General features: G+C 40.4%; 1 protein-coding gene across 1 annotated transcript; it reads left to right on the top strand.

Moving 5' to 3' along the window:
* The first annotated feature begins 1,099 nt into the window (after positions 1–1,099).
* On the top strand, positions 1,100–15,662 carry LIN9 (lin-9 DREAM MuvB core complex component). The gene is made up of 15 exons (XM_063444053.1): positions 1,100–1,356; positions 2,385–2,417; positions 3,969–4,060; positions 5,385–5,489; positions 6,083–6,216; positions 6,446–6,571; positions 7,854–8,011; positions 8,565–8,698; positions 9,008–9,127; positions 9,275–9,376; positions 11,453–11,533; positions 12,374–12,499; positions 12,668–12,850; positions 13,850–13,947; positions 14,606–15,662. Exons 1-15 carry the CDS (start codon positions 1,275–1,277, stop codon positions 14,709–14,711), a joined length of 1,680 nt encoding a protein of 559 aa, XP_063300123.1. The 5' UTR covers positions 1,100–1,274; the 3' UTR covers positions 14,712–15,662.
* Positions 15,663–17,549: the final 1,887 nt, after the last annotated feature.

The raw sequence follows: 17,549 nt of genomic DNA, 5'->3' as shown, positions 1-17,549 counted from the left end.
AGAGAAAGGGATTAACCCTGTCACTGCCGGGCATGGTGTAGAGAGAGAGAGATTAACCCTGTCACGGCCGGGCATGGAGTAGAGAGAGAGATTAACCCTGTCACTGCCAGGCATGGTGTATAGAGAGAGATTAACCCTGTCACTGCCAGGCATGGTGTATAGAGAGATTAACCCTGTCACTGCCAGGCATGGAGTATAGAGATATTAACCCTGTCACTGCCAGGCATGGTGTATAGAGAGAGATTAACCCTGTCACTGCCAGGCATGGTGTATAGAGAGAGATTAACCCTGTCACTGCCAGGCATGGTGTATAGAGAGAGATTAACCCTGTCACTGCCAGGCATGGTGTATAGAGAGAGATTAACCCTGTCACTGCCAGGCATGGTGTATAGAGAGAGATTAACCCTGTCACTGCCAGGCATGGTGTATAGAGATTAACCCTGTCACTGCCAGGCATGGTGTACAGAGAGATTAACCCTGTCACTGCCAGGCATGGTGTATAGAAAGAGATTAACCCTGTCACTGCCAGGCATGGTGTATAGAGAGATTAACCCTGTCACTGCCAGGCATGGCGTATAGAGAGATTAACCCTGTCACTGCCAGGCATGGCGTATAGAGAGATTAACCCTGTCACTGCCAGGCATGGTGTATAGAGAGATTAACCCTGTCACTGCCAGGCATGGTGTATAGAAAGAGATTAACCCTGTCACTGCCAGGCATGGTGTATAGAGAGATTAACCCTGTCACTGCCAGGCATGGTGTATAGGAAGAGATTAACCCTGTCACTGCCAGGCATGGTGTATAGAGAGATTAACCCTGTCACTGCCAGGCATGGTGTATAGAAAGAGATTAACCCAGTCACTGCCAGGCATGGAGTATAGAGAGAGATTAACCCTATCACTGCCAGGCATGGAGTATAGAGAGATTAACCCTGTCACTGCCAGGCATGGTGTATAGAGAGAGATTAACCCTATCACTGCCAGGCACGGTGTATAGAGATATTAACCCTTTCACTGCCAGTGTCTCTCTCTATATCTGGCTGTGACCGCGCGCGCTCCCTCTTTCCCTGTCTCGGGGACGCGCGTTCTGTCTCTCTCGCTGTCGGGGACGCGCACGCAGCCCGCGCTCGCTCTCTCTGCGTGGTGACGTCACAATCTCGCCGAGCCCCGCGAGCGGACGTGGAATGGCGGCGCTGAGAGGGGAGTTCAAACCAGAGCCAGGCTCCCTCAGCCCGTCAGCCTGAGCCAGCGGCCCCAGCGGGCCAGCACCGCTCCATGAAGCGCATGAAGGCCGCCAGGGGCCCCGCGGGGGCCGAGGAGCCGGGAGGGGAGTCCCCGGAGCCGGAGGATGTGGAGGGTGAGTGCTGTCAGCGGGTTACCTGGGAAACCTCCCCACAGCGGGCCCTACTCCACAGCAAGGCATCATGGGAACGGGAGTCCTTCCCTCTCAGTAACATGGGGGACTACAAGTCCCATGATCCCTTGCCGGGCTGTGGGTCGCAGAGCCTGCTGGGTATTGTAGTCCTTGCCGGGCTGTGGGTCGCAGAGCCTGCTGGGTATTGTAGTCCTTGCCGGGCTGTGGGTCGCAGAGCCTGCTGGGTATTGTAGTCCTTGCTAGCTGGGGGGAGTTGTGTCAGTGAATGGCCGGACTCCCAGCTGTCAGTGACAGCCCCTCCCCCCCAGGGCTCCTGCTCTGTGTTTACATGTCGCCATCATCACCCAGACACACACACTGCGAATAGGGCCGGCCTCTGTTACTTTATATCCAAATAATGGGAGAAAGACCCCCCCCAGCCCCTCCCATCTGCTACTTTATATCTCTGATTTATATAGTAATCTCAATGAAATACTAAAGAATGGGAGAAAGACACCCCCTCCCTCATCTGTTACCTTATATCTGTGCTTTATGGAGTATTGTTTATCAATGAAATACTAAAGAATGGGAGAAAGACCCACCACCACCACCAATCTGTTACTTTATATCTCTGATTTATATAGTAATCTCAATGAAATACTAATTAATGGGAGAAAGATTCTTCACAAATTTCACACATGGTTTCCTCTGGTCGATGCCTGCATTATGGTTTGCTGACTAATTGGCAGTTAATGCCCTGATTGTCTGATATCTTTATCTTATGTGATCTATTCCTTCTCTTGTCCTTACTTTAACACAGTGTTTTCTTACCCCTGAGATAGTGTTATGTTTCTTATTTATCAAAGACAGGTGATTCTTGTCTTCATGTCTAAAAAAACAAAACAAAAAAATTTGGTTATGTGGTGGAAAGGGGCATGGTGCATGCCCTCCGACAATGCAATACTGTAAAAGCAGAATTATCCTGATTTAAAAAAAAAAAAAAAAAATCTGATTTTATATTTTTATTTCAGATTCCTCTGCAAAAGCACTTGTCAGTTTAAAAGGTAATCTACGATACATTTTACTGACCGATGTTACTTGATGTGTATGTATCAATGTGGGGGTTGCTCCCAGATTTATTATATACATTCTTTTATTTAACTTCATTACTTTTATGGAGAAGGTACAGTACTCTTATCCTGTTTCTTAGTTTATCATATTAGTAATTGAAGGGTTCAAAGCTTTGTGCATTAAAGTGCAATCTGGTCCGTCTAATTATGTTTTTGTGGTTTGACACTTTTATGTTATGGGCTGTATTTGAGTCTGGTTACTCAATGCATTTTGTAGCCAAAATTATTATTTTTTTAATTCACTCAGTCAGCACTTTTTTTCTAGCTTGGGGATAATATTATTATTGTGACCTAGAATTTGTGTAAAAAAACAAAAAAAAAAACAATTGTCTGTTCCTCTTAAGTTGTCCTCTTAATTTTTTTTATTTTGTTTTATATATTTTTTAAATGAAAATTGATTTATTTAAAAAAAAAAAAAAAAAAAAAAAGATGAGACAAACCCACCCCTATCTTTAATATATGACAAGACCCTTATACATATACATGCACCTTGGGTCGGGGTTTTGCTAGAAAACTTTCCATTTCTATGATCTTCCCTGCTTCACTCCCTGCAGAGAGACAGGGAAGACCCCAGACTGTCAGTTTTCAAACACTGTCCGACCAAAGGTGAAAAATCTAATTCCTTTCAACACTCCATGAAATGATTATATTAAAATATATATTTTTGAGGTGACCGTTTTTCTTTTAATACCCACTTTAATAAATAAACCCCATACTTTTTAATTGCTGTAGTTTTATTTTTTATTTAACACATGATCTAGATGATGCTAAACTAATAGATTAAAAGTAAAAATAAGAGAATAGTCACTATACAACATTATTTTTGGTGCAAAATAGATAACATGAGATTGGGTGAGAAGAGACTTGGCAATATGTAAATGGTATTGAGTAGATTTTTTTTTTTATGACAGGAGTCACATACATGTTTTGATTGGTTGTTGTCCTTAATGCCAATCAGTAACAGATTTCCAGATTCCTAATGTAGGCCTCTGAGGAAATCATTTTACCTGTAAGATGTTAGTTATTTCCTGAATGGTTAGGTCCATTGGATATGCCAATTTTTAGAATATTTGAAATGTCAAATATCATATAGTAACCTAAAGCATCCCCCTCATGTCTTTCTTAAGCTAATCTGATGTTAAGAAGTTGTAGTGACTGTTTCTGGTACATTGTGAAAGTTGTATAGTCATATTGTGGAAAAACACAGTGATTTAATCACTGAGCTGGAGATTTGGAAGAAATGACTAGGGAAGTACAATTATTTTATGACTGGTATAGCCGAGCAGGAAAAGTACATTTTTGGTCTAAAATTTGCAATTTCCTGGGGAGTTCTCAGCAATTCCCGGTTTGGTGAAAACAAAACTCCAATTGTTTCCTATCCTCATTGGTAATTTAAATGTCAAGTTCTACTAAATACAAACAGTCTTATAAATGTCATTTTTATTTGTTTCATATTTCACTTGTTTTTTTTTTTTTTTTTTTAAGAGGGGAGCTTATCAAATACTTGGAATGAAAAATACAACTCCCCACAGAAAACGCCCAACTGGAAGGGAGGCATCAACCCAGCCACAGATTTGGTAAGCTAATGGTATTTTTTTACAACTTAAATTATGTACATGGCATTACTAAGCAACCCATCCCATATTGTATATTAAGCTCAGTTATAATATCTATACTATAGACTCTTGACTATTGTCAGGCAGGCATCCTTTTTTTGAGCTTCACAGATTCCTGCTTTTTCTGCCATTATTTTGCACGAGACTTTGGCTAATCCGTTTTCCCTTCACACATTATGGGGAAGAATAGCAAAAATCAGACAGAATAAACAGAAGTCTTCTAGAGTCCATGGATCCTGAGATGTAAGGGATCTCTTATTGCATAGATTTTGTCCACAAATGTCAGAGCAGATGGTTGCACGCTCTTCCTCATTGGAAGATGGCTTCCCAAAAACAATCAATGAGTTTCTGACATCTGGTGATATTTATGTACAATTAATTTCAGAGGACCTAGATGCCGCTTTTACAAACTGGGATATTCAGGAACTGCTACAAAACATACAACAATTGTTTAATGCTGACCTAGCAATAGTTAAGGGAAAGGTGCATGCTTTTAGTTGCATCCTCCACAGTTGGTCCCTGGCAACCATCTACATTTATCGGCACAGATACAAGCTTCTGAAATTCAGTTCTCTTCAAGATGCACATCGAAACAAATGGATTTAAGTGGTCTGGGTGCAGTGCCACTGTCAGTTTAACAGATAAACTGTAATAATTACTATTCAGGGTTAACTCCACCTCCAGTGACTGTCTACTAGACAGCCACTAGAGGGACTTCAGGGCCGTTAGGTGACTTTTGGTTGCCTAACGGACCCTGGATATCATCACACTATGCATTTATTCTTTACAATGTCTTTTTATGCTCAGGTGTTATAGGGCGTAGTTTCATGACATCATAATATTCATATAGTACTTTGTAGCTGAGTGTTAGTGTCCCTTATTGTTTTGCCTCCGGCAATATATTAATTATATTGCTTAGATAATCTAATCAAAAAAGTTGTTTTGGAAAATGAAGTCTCATTTGTACTGGTTGAGTTTCATGTAACAATGACATCTGTTTGCAAAATTAGAAAAAGTTACACTAAACAGTTCCTGCAGTGTTTGGTCCATCTCAGTAGAAGCAGAAGGGGATAGAATAGGTCCGTGTGAGAGTGGGGTGAAAAACGCTCTGGAGCAAAGGAATTTGTGTGCTGTTTTGTGTGTGTGTGTGTGTTGGAAGAGATCAGTATACCGTACATGTCGTGAGGGAGGGGGCTCTCTCATCCTTTTTTTTTTTTTTTTTTCACACCAATCATACTGTCCCCAATTGGTTTATTATTTTTTTACATTTGGTTTCTCCTCATAGCCATACAGGAGTTCAAAGCGAAGTCGTCTTTTCTGTGATGAAGAAGAAAAGCTATTAAATACCAGATCCCCTAAAAGAAATCAAAAAACAACCACAATGCCTCAGGTACAGAATATTATAATGGTTATTACAAATTATGTGACAGTGATTAATGCAGTGCCTATAAATACAACCATATAACAGATGCAGCATTGGGGTATTTAGGCATGCTTGCTCACACTTTATAAACATACGTTTTTCCTTGAACGTCTGTTACCTCTTTCTTTGGAAGGGAAACTTGTGATTATTCCTTAATCTATTGTTTATGGTAGCATGTCTGCCCTAATATCCAGTAGCAAATTGTTTGCCTTTTTAAATATTTAACCATATGTAGGATTGTGTGTACAATATTTCCTTTTGGGTCCTCTGCTGTTGCCGGGGGCGTTCTGATACAAATCTTTGCCATTGGACTGTACCATCAGTCTCTCTTTACTTCATAATAAAAGAAGATAAGTTATCACTTTGAGCAGTGTCCTAGGACAGCATTGGAACAGCCTGATTGGCTACAAAACCTGGGGAATTGCTTGAAATACAAAAAGTTCAACTGTGAGCATTTTTACATTATTTTAAATAAAATATTTATACGATGCATTAAAGCACAGGTTGATTCCTGTCTGACCTCTCCTTTTAAATAATCTTGCCCTGTTTTGTCATTTCAGAAAGTTCCAGCTACTATCAATACCCCAGTGAAGAAATCATCTCAGAAGATTGGTTACCGATTGCGGAATTTATTAAAGCTCCCCAAAGCTCACAAATGGTGTATATACGAGTGGTTTTATTCAAATATAGACAAGTGAGTACTGTAACTGAATTAGGTTTGTATGAGAGTAATTTCTGTGCTTGTAGCAATTTTGTTTGAAGGTAAAATAATGATTCTACCCCGTGTCATATGGAATCTGTGCATCAAGAATAGCTAACACTGTTCTTGTGGTTTATTGTTTGCTATAACAATACAGAGTGGGGTTTATTTTTGTTCTCATGTAAGATTGCATTGGTTAAGTGAATTGTGTCTTCTTTCACAGGCCTTTATTTGAAGGTGATAATGACTTCTGTGTGTGCTTAAAAGAATCCTTCCCAAATCTTAAGACCAGGAAACTAACAAGGGTAGAATGGGGAAAAATTAGAAGGCTTATGGGAAAACCAAGAAGGTATGATTACTAGTTAAAATAATATTAATAATTAAATAAATATGTATGTTTCATCTGTGTAAAATCTGCCAAAAGTCTGTCCTCTTTCACTCAACAGAATATTAACTCAGAACCATAGTTATGCTGCCAAGAGTATAGGTGCTCCATCTCCTTTGCATTGAGTGAGTTGCTAATAAACAGGGCACCATGATGCGCAGAGACTTCCCATCTATGCCAACATCTTAATGCAGAATTTGCACTTCTAGTTTTTCAGTATTGGTTAAATCTAATGTAGAGAGAGCTCTGTGGTGAGTTAGACAGGGCTGTCAGCCCATAACTGCTGCCCAGTTTGGAGAAAATTAATACTGATAATGTGTTTACACTTCACCATTATCAGTGTAGCTGAGGGGTTGATCTGTGGATGCCCTGAAGCATCCTTGTTTTTTTTTATATACAGCTACCAAGCTGACAAATAATAAAAAAAAAAAAAAGGTCTAGAACTCTTTGACCTTGGGCAGAATTACCTCTGCCTTTAGCTGTATTGGTTAAGCTGCTCAGATTGCCCTTCTATTGCCGATGATAACCACTGAAAATCATAAGATTTATTCTATGTTATAAGAGAACCTGAATTATATTTTGTCCTTTTTACTTGCCTTGAAACTCGTGGTTGAGGGAAATTAAGTTTATTAATCTTTGTGGTTGAGGGACTTAAGTGTTACTGAAGGCATCCGTCATGCCAAAGCATGAGTTGGCATTTGATATGCTATGAGTTGTTTTGGGATAATTATTGTAGGCTTTGATCTAACACCAGGCCTATGCCATAAAACTACTAGATAACCATCACCAGAGCTGGACATAGGGCATCGTGAAAGGTATTGGTGCATATGCTCTGACTTTGGGTTCTTCAAAGGACAACATAAGTTGAGAAAATATGGAGTGGGCAATAAACTGCCAGGCCAAACCCCTCTGATCCACCCAGGGGTCTGCCCACTTAGAAACAACTAGTTTTAAGGTTTATATATTGAGGATTTTGGACTATCCAGTCAGAGATTTCTTTTTTCAGCAACTACTTGGAAACCTGTAATGTCAGTAAAGTGTGTACTAGGGTGTTTGTGTAGATGGGATTGCACGGGTTAATTTAGTGGTTGCTGGTACCAGCAACAGGTAACCAGGGGTCTGGTGTGATTAACCCTTTCAATTCCACACTGTCTTGACTGGGCAAATAGCCCAAGCGTGTGACAGCATCTATCCAATATTTTGGTTTATTTAGTTCATTCAGTACTACCTCTATTTTCATCTCTAGATGTTCTGCCGCATTCTTTGACGAGGAGAGAGCCGCCCTGGAGCAGAAACGGCAGAAAATTCGCCTTCTGCAGCAAAGGAAGGTAGCAGACGTGTCACAGTTCAAGGATCTTCCTGATGAAATCCCCTTGTCACTGGTTATAGGAACGAAGGTTACAGGTGACCATTATTGCAAAAAATGAAAACCTTGTGGAGTAGTTTTAAATTCTGATATCAACCACACAGATTGTTTTACTTGACTATATTCTTTTCAAATTTTAGCTAAATGACCAACCAACTAACAGGGTAAAATAACCCTGTGTAATACCTGATGTTATGTGTTCAGATTAGTAGAAAATGAAAGGGGGGAGGGGGAATCCTTTGGTGTGGTATTTTATTTTGGGGGTGGGGGGGGGGCTGGGGTGTTCTCCTAATATAACGTGAAATAGCGGTTAGTTAATTCTGCAATTTCAGTCTACATATATCCTTTCCTTGTATGGTATAAATATTCTGATATCTCATAATGATTGCAGCTTGGTCAAAGTCAGTGCCAACACATTTTCTTACAGCGCTAAAATTTTACACCATTGCATCAAGAAAATAAAATATATTTTAAATTGTTGATGCTGATTGAGACAATAAAATCTTTCTTTACCAATAGCCTCAATAAAGGTGTTTTCATTTAGTTAACACCGTCTTCAAATCACTTGTGACATGAAACCATTTCTTTCAGCTCGTTTACGTGGGCAGCATGATGGCTTATTCACCGGCCAGATAGATGCTGTAGATACACAGAACTCAACCTACAGAGTAACCTTTGATAGAAATGGCCTGGGCACTCACACCATCCCTGACTATGAAGTTCTTGTAAGTGCTCCAGTCTGAATACTGCTTTATACAGTGTACAAACCCAAGGTTCCTTTAATTTCCACTTCAGCATTCTTGGTTGTTCCTCATTAATCCCTTGTCATTTAGTTACTTTCTAGCTTGGAGTGGAATGTATTTAAAGTCCCTGCAACTGTCGTTCTGGGTGCCTTGTAATCTTTCAAAGCCAGTGACTACACCTAGAGATAGACATGCTGGCTAGCTGGCAACCATTCTGCATCTTGGGGTTCACAGTTATCTTATTTACAGATTTTCTCCTATCTTCTTTTGTATCCAACATGTTAATCCCAGAGTTATGAGCCTCATGAGACTATGCCGATAGCGGCCTTTGGACAGAAACAGCGGCCATCCAGGATGTTCATGACTCCTCCCCGGTTACATTACTCTCCTACCGTCCAGTCACCGATAATGGTAAGGGGACCTCATTTTGCAAAACTTTACCCTCCTGTTCCTAAAGAATTATCACAGAATATTAAATGTATTCCTTATATTTGGCTGTAACCTACTGATGTAGTCCCTGGCAATCCAATATTCCATTTCTGATTTCTTTTCATACAGGAAACTGATCCCATGTTGGGACAGTCACCATGGAAAAATAAAATGTCCAAAGAAGACAATGAGACCATAGGTGGATTTCCTGTTGAGTTTCTTGTCCAGGTGGTAAGTATGGCAATTCCATTAGACTAGGTTAAGAATCCTTTGGGATACTGTAGGTAAGACATCACTGGCCTACATTGGTGAGCTCCATTCAGAATCTATGTAAGCTAGTATGAAGGCACACAGTGTAGCCTAATATGCCTTCTGGAACTCTTGTGAGGTTAACATGCCTGTTCTGAGCCTCCATGCTCTTCTGCTGTGTCCCCTTTTCTCTCACTTTCAAGGAGGAGAGTAAGAAACTGAAAATGCAATTACTTGTGTCGGGCTTACAATTCCCTACTTTAGTATTACTTTTCTAAATGGCTGTGGTGAATGAGCATACACTCTGTACCTGAGACCTGACCCATCCCTCTCCACAACTGAGAATTTGATAAGTTGGGAGAAGATAAAGCCTTATGAAGGCCTCTGTTGTGTCACAAAGAGGATACACAACAGGGTTTCTCGTTACTCTCCCATTACAGACATTGGCATTGGGATCAAATTACCTTTCTGCAAGTTTAATTGTTGTAAATTTTGTGTAGTACAGTTTGTTCGTTGACAAGGAAGAAGAAAGTCCTAAGTCTTTCCACTCCCATGGTTGTAAACCTTTGATTTAAAGTGTACCTATCCTAGTACACACAACCAAATAAATGAATCAGTACAGTGTTCTCGAAGAATTGCCACCAAATGTGCTGCCTCTCTTAAAAATATGTTGAAACATTTGCCCCTTATCCTCCACTTGTCAATTAGATGTTGACAAATATCTCTATAACCGCAGCATTGTTATTCTCCCCAGCAAGTGTATCTCAAACCTACAGGTGGTATTGGACAGTTTACCAACACACACATTGTCAGTAACTCCAACGCGGTTATTTACCAACACACACACACACAGTCAGTAACTCCAACGCGGTTATTTACCAACACACACACACACAGTCAGTAACTTCAACGCGGTTATTTACCAACACACACACACACACACAGTCAGTAACTCCAATGCAGTTACTTACTAACACACACATTGTCAGTCAGTTTGATGCTAATGTATTGGCAGTCAAACCCCATGCCGACATCAATGAGGATGTTACCCTGCTTATGGAAATGTCCCCAAGCAGAGCCTTCTGTGTCTGAGGTGGGTGGATTGAAGGCAGAACCTGAAGATGGTTGTTAAAATAGCATTAAAGATATTTGTCAGTAACTCCAACGCGGTTATTTACCAACACACACACACACAGTCAGTAACTCCAACGCGGTTATTTACTAACACACACATTGTCAGTCACTCCAACGCGGTTATTTACTAACACACACATTGTCAGCCACTCCAACGCGGTTATTTACTAACACACACACAGTCAGTAACTCCAACACGGTTATTTACTAACACACACATTGTCAGTAACTCCAACGCGGTTATTTACTAACACATACATTGTCAGTAACTCCAACGCGGTTATTTACTAACACACACATTGTCAGTAACTCCAACGCGGTTATTTACTAACACACACATTGTCAGTAACTTCAACGCGGTTATTTACCAACACACACACACACAGTCAGTAACTTCAACGCGGTTATTTACCAACACACACACACACAGTCAGTAACTTCAACGCGGTTATTTACCAACACACACACACACAGTCAGTAACTCCAATGCAGTTACTTACTAACACACACATTGTCAGTCAGTTTGATGCTAATGTATTGGCAGTCAAGCCCCATGCCGACATCTATGAGGATGTTACCCTGCTTATGGAAATGTCCCCAAGCAGAGCCTTCTGTGTCTGAGGTGGGTGGATTGAAGGCAGGACCTGAAGATGGTTGTTAAAATAGCATTAAAGATATTTGTCACTGAGAATGGGTTTGGGTTGAAGGTAAGTACTAGTTTAACAGCTCCTAAATTAACGCCATATACAATTTCCCAACTATGATAAATGATCTATTTACAGCCTTATGAGTTGTTATACATTGAAGTGAACTGTCATGATAGGCTCTGAGCACAGGTGATTTCCAGTGATGTTCAGCAACTCATTAAATTGTGTTATCCAGTTATTAGATTCACTTACTGTGTTTTTTTTCTGTGTGTTATAGACCCGATTATCAAAGATCCTTATGATAAAGAAAGAACACATCAAGCAATTAAGAGACATGAATACAGAAGCAGAGAAACTGGTAAACCTTAGTCTTTCTTGCCCGTCCTAAATCCTTTTATCTAAATTTACAGCTGTACTTATTAGGGCAATTTAATGTCTGGGTACAGCTTATCATTTCTGAAGACACAAACATGATGCCTTTATAGCCAGAAGTGACTATTAATAGGAGTATAATCCACTATATGCATATTGAGCATTAACAAACAGTCCAATGATTGTAGATATTTGTAGTTATACTTGCACTGCTATTTTCCATATATTTCACATTAAAACAGTGATTGCGAACATTGGCAATATTTACAAAGTGGCGGTAAATTATGGGAAATGGTTTTGAGTTGCTAAGGTTGGCCTTCAGTCATCCTGAACCAATGTGCTCTGTAACTGGTGAACGTGGGGTGTCTCACTAAATGTTCATAATGTGATATTCACAGTATGTAGGAAAATATAGATATATATTTTCGTGACATAATTTTTTGTTTTGTTTCTTTAGTACAGTATAGTGGCAGTATTTCTGGGGTGTTCTTATCTATGCTGGGCGAGTACCCCTAAAAATAAAGTTGAAAAAATTAGTCAGACTAAATTATCATCCAGCCTAGATATGAAAATCCCACAGAAACGCCACAATATTTGCAGAAAAGATCTGTGTGGTTGCTGGACTGATGAAAGAAAATGGTAAAATGTAAAGTGTTATGCACTATTAATTCATGATTTACTACAGAGGGTTGATTTCAGGCAGTAGTTTGTTTTAAAAACAAAAGGCTGATCTTCACGAAGACAAATCTCCATAGTGGTATTTTAAACACAACCGTGAAAATGATCAGCATTATGATAAATATTGCTTTTATTGTACTTTCCCTAGAAATCTTACTCTGCACCTATTGGTATTGAGTTTCAGCGAAGATACGCAACCGTTGTTCTTGACCTAGAACAGCTGAACAAGGATCTGAATAAAGTTCTACATAAGGTCCAGCAGTACTGTTATGAGGTAAATAGACTGACTTGAAAAATCTCAATATCTATTAATCTGCTGAATATTTGTTTAAATATGACAGTCATTAACTAAGACAAAAAGTATGGAGAGAAAATTTAAAGTTTCTAAATACTTGCCACTTTTATCTAATTCTGTTAATGGTGGTCTTGATTGTTTCTCTAGCTCGCCCCAGATCAGGGACTGCAACCAGCCAACCAGCCTACAAGTATGAGGCAGCGGTGTGAAGATCAGGCTCAGGAGATGGTCCGTCAAGCTAATACCCCATCCACCGGACAGCAATGCGTACAGGACGAGGGCCTGACGGATTTAATTTCTCGGCTAACTGCCATCCTTTTACAGATCAAAGTAAGAGGGCATGGGAGCCATTCTAATGCTGAAACCGGCCATTGTATTTATTTTCTTCAATGACTAACATGTTGCAGTTTCTGGCATAGAATCCAGCTTTATGTGGCAGGGACATTTTTATCCGGTGTAAATACTCCTAGCCAGCGGTGTGCAAAAGGTAGACCTGGCTTTATCTGTCTGGAGGGACACTCAAGCACCAAACAAACTTCAGCTTACTATAGTGGTTTCACTGCTCACTTCTCTGCTATTTAGAAGTTAAATCATTTTGTTTAAGTAGCTTTAGTTACACATTCTCTTGATGAGACTCACACAGCCAGAGGTTTAATTTTTAAGCCTCACTTAAATGGACAATCCAAACTAACTTGTAGAGGTTCTCTCGTAGAAAGTTTTTATTATTTGTTTGTGAGAGTCTGTACGAAATCTGTGCAGACAAGTAACATACTTCATGGAAACACCGGAAATAAGCGAATTCAAAAGCTAATAGAAGTCACGAGACCACAGGAATATTCACATAAAAAAACTGCTGGCAGCTGTAGTTGTTATGGTGCAAGAAGTGCCCTGCACGCCCTCCCAATGTAAGTCAAACCATTTCTCCTGTAAGGAGATTCCGTTAGCTCCACTGATTTGAAGCCCTGCCGTGCAGTGCCAGCTGATTGACTGACTGAGAGAGTCAAAGCACTCCTGGTACCATAGTGGCTTAGTGTTCATTTAATCTATACCTGCCCCAAGGTAATCCTATCATACGATTTAACAATATTTCTAAAACTCAAGGGATTTAAATAAAGTTTTAAAGGTAATTTACATGTTTCCAACAATTCATTTACATTTAATAGGTTGGTGACTAATAATAAAAGAAATATAACTAACAAGCTTTCTAAAATGATTTTCATGTTTTCCTAATGAAATCTTAGGCCTTAAAAACATCTTATATTACCTTTACTTAAAAAAAAAAAAAAGGTATTTTATTTAATCAATGATCTTCTCATCTATTTCTTACAGTGTCTGGCCGAAGGAGGGGATCTCAATTCATTTGAGTTCAAATCTTTAACAGACTCTTTAAATGACATCAAGAGTTCAATAAGCCCTTCTAATATCAGGTGAGCGTTTTATATTCTAATATGTGCAGGAAAACATAGGTAAAATGTTGATGAAAGTAAAAAAACAACAAAAAATAAATTAAATGTTAATAATGCTGCAGCTTACTGACCTCGCTTACTGAATTTGTCTAAAAAGGTTTGGATGTGTCTTTTGTGGACCTGTCATTTTAACCCAGTATTGTAAAGCATTGCAGTTTTGTAGAAGCAGCAGTGTTTACATTACAGGGTGAAAAACACCTCTACTTGTGGTCTTCCAGACAGCCACATAAATAGATGGTTGGTTGTTTTTTATTTTGATCTATTTTTATGTATTTTTGGCCATTATCTCCGTAATTTATATGAAATGTTGGATAATTCTCCCTGGAGTGTTCCTTTTAAGTAAAGTCTATCCAACAACAAAGGAAAATACCAAGACTGCCTTCTCTACTTACAGGGCAATATGTTTATCCTTAAAAAATGGTATTCATTAGCAATTAGTACAGGTTTTTATTTCAAATAAAAGTTTCTATTAGACTTCGGGTTTGGGTTAGTCTCAAATGAATATTATGAATATATACAGTCTATTGAGAACCCTGCAGTTTGGCTCTTCCTGGTGTCTATTTTATTAATTTGTTTTTATTAATATTTAACATTTGCTTTGTTTTTTTCTCCCATTTAGCTGCTTTCAAAATAACGTTGAGATCCACGTAGCGCACATTCAGAGTGGACTGAGTCAGATGGGGAACCTCCACGCGTTTGCTGCCAATAACACAAACAGAGACTGAGATGTGAGAGGATGTTGCACAGCTCTGTTTCCATGAAGCAAACTTTTATAGCAACAATATCCATTTGGAGAGAACAAAGAAAAGTTAACTCACTTTTTATGCTTATGAAGCAGCATTAAAACCACAAACTGTTTAATTTAATTTGTATGAATTAAAAGAAATATATTTTGTTTTACATTTCCTGAAAGCCACAAATGGCACCAATTAATAAACTCCAGCCATGAATAGGGCCTAAACCGAGAACTGCAGCCACGAATAGCTCTCATTAATAAACCTGCAGCCATGAATACCATATTGGTGTCTCCAGCAACAGGGGACAAAAATAGACCACTACAGATCTCTTCCATAACTTGCCAAATAAGTTCATCTAACGTCTTCTATCGGCAGTATCAGAGTTCTTCTTTGCTTGGAATGGTATGATATGGAACGATCAAATCCGCAAGATGAATGATGAATTTGCAAACAATGTATCTATAAATGCTCAGTGGATTGTGGCTGCTTTGTGTACTGCAAACTGTAACACCGGACTTGGCTCTCAAAACATGGTACTTCTCTTGTGTAAATGCGTTGGAGTTCTGCGAAGGAATTTGATATATAACTGGCCTGAAGACTGGACAAGCCAAGCATTAGATTGGAAAAGCTTTTGTTTTCTGTTAGTTTTTTTTTCTTTCTTTCTTTAAGCTATATTATGGATCTACCTGACGAGATCAAACCTGAAAAAAAGGAATTCTCCACCAGTCTGTTGCCACACATGGTGGGTTCTGTTTGATTGTCAAAGATCCATGTATGTTAGCAAACCAGGCATTTAGCCCACCACAGCTAATCGCACAAACCATCCCTGGAGTGTATTCTTAGATGTTGATCTTGTACAAATTGTGTATTGGGTTGTTTAATATAGATGGTAAACTGCTTAATTATAATAAACTGTTTGCCATTTTTACTAGAAGTAAAGTGACTTTAAGTACTTTGTGTTCTTATAGCATAATTCTGGTCCTGCATCTGAGTTATTTTTTTGTCAATCTTTCTTTTATTGAGGCAAGCATTAAAAGGGGTACAGAATAAAGAAGAAGGGACATACAGTACGTATACAGGATGGGAACATGCTAACACTTTGTCACAACTTCTTTGAGTGATAGCCTCTTTTTATATTAATTGAGCGTTCCAGTTAATAACCAGTATAGCGCAGTAAAAGTGAAAGTAGCTAGTCAACAGCTGTGTATAATATCTTTAAACGTGAGTAACTATTCTAGCTAGGCATGACCATTATCACAAAAAACAAGTGGTTGGCACAAGCATATTCAGATCGCTTAATACTTTAAATGGTAGATTACGTAGTCATGCTGATTAGGCCACCTAGCTCCCTTCCCACCATGAATGCCTCCCGTTATGCCAATAGCTGGGCATGTCATGTAAGATGTTGGCACGTATTTATATAGGCTAGTATGCAGGATTGGAAATAGAAGAGGGCAGAACAATTATGTCAATTAACTAAGATCATGCACTTAAACCGTATGTCCATGGTATGCGGTTGTGTAACTGCGAATGCCTTCTGAGTTGGTCTCAGGACACCTGTGTAGGCCCCGGGTCATCCTATTCTTGTAGTCGGTAGCTGTGATGTTAGTGCCTGGTCACTTTTGCAGCTGGTTGCCGCACCTTCCATGTTGGGCCATGTGGCTGTGTGCCTCTTGGTGTCCGCTTGTTCAGCTGGGCAGCGCGGGCGAGTTGAGGCCTCGTTCCAGGGCCGGGCCTTGTAGCCGGTCGGCAACTTCTTCCCATAGACTCGGGAGCTCAGTGAGGCCGAGTCTTCCCTTCTTCGGGGATACCGCGCTGTGGTATCGCCGCCTGCGGCATGCGTTCGTCGTACCTTGTGGGCGTTGCGTTGGAGGGTGTCTCCGGTTGACCGCCGGCCCGGGTGGGCCACAAGACCCAGTGGTAGATGCCTGGGTGCGTGGAGTGTGCACCTCAGTTCCCCTCACCTTCAGCTTATAGGTAGGTGGCGGCGGCAGTTGTGCCAGATGCCTATGTAGTGCCTTCCAGAAGCACCGAAATATCTTGTCTAGCCGACATAGTGCTGTGTCCACATGGCCTCCGCTCGGCTGCTTTGGCATGTGCTCGGACGGCCTGGACACCTCCTCCATTTTGCTAGGCCTAGCACGTTTCAGGCCAGCATCCTGGTGGGCGGTGTGATGCAGGGTTGCCAGTTGCTTGGGGCTGGTGGGGACCGGGATAACCCCCGCCGGTCCATAAGGGGGGGGGACGGGGACTTGCTTCGGTGCGTATAGCTAGTTTCAGCGGACGGGGAGCGGCAGTCTCCCCTACGCCGTCCATGCTGGTAGGCCGCAGAAGCAGAGTTGGTGAGGTCGGTGAGTATCCCCACGTGTGCGGTATCATCGCGGAGGTCTCTCGGTCCTCAGTCGATTGGGCCACAGAGTGAGCCTGTTCTGCGGGTTTATCGGTAACAATTATCAAAGAAAAGTTCTCGTTTTGCTGGAGCCGCAGCCAGACACGTCTGCTTGGCTCTGCAGTCAGGCCCCGCCCCCGCATCTGAGTTATTAGTATTATTATTTAGTTATTCAAATGTTGACACTACATTACACTACTTTCTTCCTCCTTTAAAAATCTCATTTTATATAAAATTGGTGCAGGATACCTAGTTAAGTTTCCCTGTATAGACCCCCAGAAAACCAAATCTTATTCTTACTGCTTTTGCCCTTTGCAGCTATTTTTACAATCTATCCCTGTAGTGTACTGTAATCTGAGATGTTTAGTGAGTGACTGATGGCAGTATACATGTGTCACACTGAAACATGAAAAACATGAAGGTTTCCTGTTCAGTAA

Source organism: Pelobates fuscus, chromosome 2, assembly GCF_036172605.1.
Source record: "Pelobates fuscus isolate aPelFus1 chromosome 2, aPelFus1.pri, whole genome shotgun sequence".
Classification (NCBI taxonomy): domain Eukaryota; kingdom Metazoa; phylum Chordata; class Amphibia; order Anura; family Pelobatidae; genus Pelobates; species Pelobates fuscus.
Note: the sequence above shows the minus strand (reverse complement) of the source record. Positions and strands in the feature narration are given on the sequence as shown.